The sequence below is a fragment of the Brassica napus genome, chromosome C4, assembly GCF_020379485.1.
Source record: "Brassica napus cultivar Da-Ae chromosome C4, Da-Ae, whole genome shotgun sequence".
Taxonomy (NCBI): domain Eukaryota; kingdom Viridiplantae; phylum Streptophyta; class Magnoliopsida; order Brassicales; family Brassicaceae; genus Brassica; species Brassica napus.
In genome coordinates, this window is record NC_063447.1 from 22,593,035 (window position 1) to 22,598,660 (window position 5,626).

At 37.9% G+C, this 5,626-nt stretch overlaps 1 protein-coding gene across 1 annotated transcript; it reads right to left on the bottom strand.

Annotated features, from left to right (window-relative positions):
* Positions 1-1,191: 1,191 nt before the first annotated feature.
* LOC106390149 (U4/U6 small nuclear ribonucleoprotein Prp31 homolog) lies at positions 1,192-3,875 on the bottom strand. The gene is made up of 8 exons (XM_048754474.1): positions 3,682-3,875; positions 3,432-3,494; positions 3,226-3,363; positions 2,223-3,115; positions 2,065-2,135; positions 1,862-1,970; positions 1,649-1,724; positions 1,192-1,556 (listed from the first exon to the last, which is right to left on the bottom strand). Exons 1-8 carry the CDS (start codon positions 3,682-3,684, stop codon positions 1,452-1,454), a joined length of 1,458 nt encoding a protein of 485 aa, XP_048610431.1. The 5' UTR covers positions 3,685-3,875; the 3' UTR covers positions 1,192-1,451.
* Between the last annotated feature and the right edge of the window lie 1,751 nt (positions 3,876-5,626).

A 5,626-nucleotide genomic window follows, 5' to 3' on the forward strand; every position in this document is an offset into this window, starting at 1 on the left:
CTGTTCCAGAGGCAATTCTGGCACATCGACTTAACAAGACTACATGACATGAGGAGTTGTTGATCAAGTAGACATGGTTGTCGGAAGCTGATTGTACTTGGGAATGGAAGAGCGTGATGTCGAAGCAGTTTCCTGGTCTTGACCTTGAGGACAAGGACAAGGTCAATTTGAATGGAGGGAGTAATGTTACGTACGAGGCTTTGAGGCCACCAATCATGTATCATTATCGAAGAAAAAGCCCAGTCCAGCAAAAGGGAGAAGAATCACGTGTGACTGAGCCATGAAATATCTAGAGTTGCACGTGAGAAGAGAGAAGGAATAAGACAAGTGAGAGGAAGAAGATCGTTAGCAACAACCTTTGAGGAGATCGCATAGGATTTTTGGTGACGTGTAGATTCCTTTTACTTACTACCAATGTTATGAGAGAATAAAAGTTTGTTATCAAGAGTGAAGATCGATCACTGTGTGAGGAGAGAGAGTACTTCTTTAGTAAAACTCTAAACATTATATTGCTTGTTCTTGAAGGAATTACATTTGCAGTTCTTTATAAGTGCAAGCTTTACATACGATTCAGAACACAAACTCTCTCTTTAATCAAAGAAGCTTTACCTCAATGCTAAAGACGGCTAAACTAATATCAACAAAGACAGATTCCTATCTAAAGAGATTAAGTTGACTCGGATATCTGATGAGAAATCATCGGGATTGAATGAAGAAACAGCGAAAGGTTGAGATTAGAATCCCTTCAAAAATCACCTAACGAAAGGTTCGAGATTAGAAACACTCCGAAAGTAGCCTAGTGAAAATGAACTCCGACCTCACAGAAACATATAATCGATCTTTAGATCGAAGTTATTTACAACAAAAACAAAAATGTTCGATGACCAGCGACTATAAGCCACCGGCCACTCAGATCGACTTTTGATTAAGGAAGCTGCAGAAAGAAGTTAAAAGAATATAGAGAAAGAGAGAAAAAAAAGAAGTTAAATAAAATGATTTGTTTTATTTTATTGATTAGGACTCTAGAGTAGAGACTAGGGAGTGCATTTTGGTGTTGTTCTTTATAATATTTCTTCGGTCAGAAAGTTTTCAATAAACTATGGACTTGTGCAGTTTTCTTATAAAAAAATTCTGGAGGACCCATCTTGATATTTTTATTATAATCCTTTCATTTTCACAAAATATTTAAAATGCTAAAATATAATTAGATACCAAGAAACATACCAAACTAATCCATTCTTAACCGATAGATTCTATTCCACAACCAAAAAACTATACTTCAAACCAAATCAAACCAGACCAATTAAACATGTCCGGTGATGCCATAAAAGTGATTCGGTAGAGAAACCTTAAAACATAAAAGAGAAATAGAAAGCAATTAAACACCACTTGTGTCTCACACTTCCACACTCATCTTTCAACACTTTGAGAAAAAGTTCTCTTTGGCAAGTTTATATCTTCTTGAGCTTAGAGAAGGTCCCCGACTCTGAGAAGTAAGTACTTTGAGTCCCACTGCCTAATCCTAAAGCCTGTTGAGGATTGCACAGCTCTATTCCCTGCACAATCAGATTCAAATTGGAGTTTCTTAAGTCAATACAGCACAAAAGCTGAGAAACTCATGAAGAGAATCGATGAAATGGTTGTTTACCTGCACAGGAGTAAAAGCCAGACTCGAAGTCAAACCAGAGGTAGTGGCACCACCTGCATAATTTCTTTCTTTCAGCCTGAAAAAAGCCATTGATAAAACATATAATCACAATGAGATGCACTGAAGAACAGGAGATGGCGGTCATTAAAGATCAATAAAATACAGAAAAAAGAAACAAGAGTTGAAAAACAGGAGAAATAGAGGTACACTTACTTTTTGGCGATGGTAGGATTAATCTTTAGCTTGCTGGGAACACTGGATATACGCAGCCTGTTGCTCCCAGCCTGGCCAAGCATTCCATATCCTTCACCTAATCCATCACCTATCATCATCATCATGATCAAGAGCAGGTATTAGATTCAGTGTCTCACATAAAGTGATCATATTAAAAAGTTTATGGTAAGAGTTTATTCTACCAAGAGAGCTCTCTTCGGGTGTACCAAACGCCATCCTGTTGGCAAGCTTCCTCATGTCTGTCACTGCATACCTGATTTGAAAAGAAATGTAAGAATGTAGCAAGTAGCAAGTAGCAAGTAGTATAATTTCCATCTACAGTCATTAAGGCCACATATACCTTTCTTTCATTTTCCTTAGACGGCGACCACCTCTTCTCTTTTTAGGCTCGGAATCAGGAACAGGAAGTGGCTTAGGCTGCCTTGCAGGAGGAGGTTCTTGCCACTTCTCAATCTTCTTACGGATCTCTTCCCTCAAAGCTTTTCCATTTGTTCCTGATGGGTCTCCCCTAGTAGCATCAACTCTTGCTGCCAAAGTAGACTTTGCAGCCAAGATCCTGCCAGCACGCATCCGAAGCGCAGGAGGCGTGCTTTGGAAAATCTCGGTCTGATCCAGATAACCCACGCGGGACTGCGAGGTTGCACTAGAGAACCCAGCAAGGTTCTTCCTCTTTTGGCCAAGAACTTGAACATTACAGGCAGGCATTTTAGCAAGCGCTGACAAACCTCCAGCAGTCCCCATGAGCTTAGCTGCAACCGCACTCCCGACAATGGCGGACAGATTTGGTGCGATAGACCCCATCTTACTCTCAACAAAGTCGAGAACCTTCTTCCTTGCGGAATCAAGATCTAGAGCTCGATCACAAGCCTCTAGAGTCTTCTGCAGGACCTCCTCTGGCAGTGGGCTCCCTTTAGTGGTTAAGGCAGTAACTGAAACAACCATGATAATAGCAGATGGAAGAAGGCCTTCAAGATCAACACGTGTTAAATCCGTCTCATTCCCTATTTTTTTGACAACGCGGGCATAATCAATAGGGTGGTTTACCAGCGATTCAAGCTCTTGAAACTTGAGTCTGTACTTGTCACGGATGAAGTTGTGGACGATGGCAATCTCATTCTCAATGTCAACTGAGAGCTGGTTGCAATCCACGATTAGCTTGTATTCAGGATCATCTTCTAGCACAGTTCCTTTCTCAGCTCCATCAGAATCCTTTCCCAGAGCCTCTTCCACTTTCTGAAATACATAAATCATCAGATCAATGATCAAAGAATGGAAGTAACAAGTAGTCAAACAAGTCTTCAAGACATAAAGAAAGAGCTTAAAAAAGTTAAAATCTTTGAAACCTGCATAATGTCAAGATATCTCTGCGATTTCTGGAGCTTAGAAACGGAATCGAGATCATCGTAGTTAAGGGTTTCTAAGTCTGCCATGTCCATGTCAATATCTTCTTTATCCTTTCCATCATCACCATCAGACTCATCCTAATTGAAAAACTACAGTTAAAAACGATAGCTGAATCAAATACATTGTAGACCAAACAAAAACTAACCACTTCTGCTTCATTGTCAGATAAGTCATCAAGGTCTGCGAGGAAAGAATCTTCAAGAGTCGCCTACAACAGATATAAACACTAAAACTGAAATTGAGCATTCCAAAAAATAAAATCAAATCAATATTAGTGTCAAGACAAGCCACTGGAGAACCACAAATCAAATGATGATTCGTGATTTAGTGTAACATTTGATCGTAAAATTCGAAACAGTGAAGAGAAGGGAGGGGAGGGTTAGTGAAATGATTACCATATCTTCCACTTAGAACGAAAAGGCTCAGTGATTCCTCCTGCAGATTATACAATAAGAATACCCTAATTTCTTCGAAACCCAGAGATTCGATAAGAAACCGAAGCCACTAACTTTTGTTTTCCTTGGAACAAAATTGTGTGCATATTTGTGTTTCGGAGTCTGTATTCATTCCCTTGGGCCTTATTTACATAGGCCTTTCTGACTCATACGTTAATCAACTTCGTAAAATATTGAAATCTAGACGCATTTTTTAAATTAATTATGGTATCACACAATTTCAAGAGTTTTTTCAACATATTACGTCACTTATTGAGTTTTAATATCACATCAGGTCCTACTGAGGTACTTTATATGGCTAATGACTTAATTTGTCCTTGTAAAAGCGTAACTGAGTTTAGACTTTTCAGCGTGGAAGTCTCTTTCGTCCAATGGTTTAATTAAGGTTTATTTATATTTTTATACCATCAGATCTAGGTTTCAATCTCCGAAAAAAACGATTTATTAAATAATTATGCAGACTACGGAGGAAATACTTACAAAATATCTTCAACATGGTACAAGTAAACTCGGTCAGACGTGATATTCGTAGGATGGTTCAAATGATGTAGTTAGGCGTAGATACTTATAAGGCAGGTGGTATTGTCGGTTGTCGGATCGTCTATATAATATTTTTTATAATTGTAATATCATAATAAATCAGCGTTAAAAAAAAAAATTTCATTTGGATATTCTTTTGTCTTTTATCAGAGTTTGAATTTCGAAATAGGGAATTGTGGACCCGAGACAAAAGCTTAACTGGATTTAATAGAAGAGAAGTTATCTTTTTTTACTATTATTTCATGATACGATAACCGAGGGTTGAAAGAGAAAAAAAAATCGAGGGAAAAGCGATAGTTAGAGGCGACGGCGATTCCGAGTTCTGAACTTGCTACGTTTATCCGGTGACGAAGACGCAACCGGCAAGGGAAGGAGACCGCCAGAGGTTTGTAGATTCCTTGGTCGGTTTAGTTTTTTGTTAAAATTTGATTGGACTGTTCTTAACCTAATCGTAAAATGTGCTATTTTGTGTACATACGGCGCATGTCAAGAGGTTAACGATCGGGTTCCGGTGAGGATTTTTCCGACTGACCGTTTTTCTAGTCGAAGGCTCAATAATTATTCTAAGGTGGATTACCTACTGTTCGTAAGAGATGTGTTGGAGGGCTCACCAGATATGGATAGGTGGGTTCTTGTTTTGGGAAGCTATTCAAACTGGCCGCTCGGAGGTGTACGAGTTCTTGATGTTGTTTGTTTAAGGCTTTTGTGTTTTTATAAAAAAATGCTAGGATGTTATGTGTAGACAAACAAGCGTGTACATGTATACAACACGTAGTGCGTACATGTGTACAAGCGAGTATATGTACAACTTGGAACGTATACATATGTCGTGTGTTTTTGACATGTTGGATGAATGTCTCTGGGATGATACTATGATATTTTCAGATGTTTTGGGTATATAATATAAAGTAGCAGGATGACTGTTGATTTTAAGTAAAACTCTTTGCATTGAAAATGTATTTTGTAGTGTATATATAAGCTGAAATTGTACAAAGTGATGGCTAAAGTAGGAAAATTGTAAGATCTCTTTTTAATGAAAACCCAAAAATTTTCAGTTTCATGGTCAATGATTCACATGTACATCAGTTCACTTGTACAATGTTTTATATATACACCGAATTTTTTTCCATAAATTTGCAAGTTTAAGTATTTGTAAGGTCTACATTGTCAACGTATACACACGTATTTCACTGTCCACAGTGTACATTGGTTCATCGGTACACCCATATGGTTATAACATATATTTGCAGGTTTTGAAAATTTGAAGGGCTAAAATCATCTAATATCAATCGAAGTCGTATAGCACAAAGTAAATGATTTAATACTTTATGTGTCTTATTTTTTT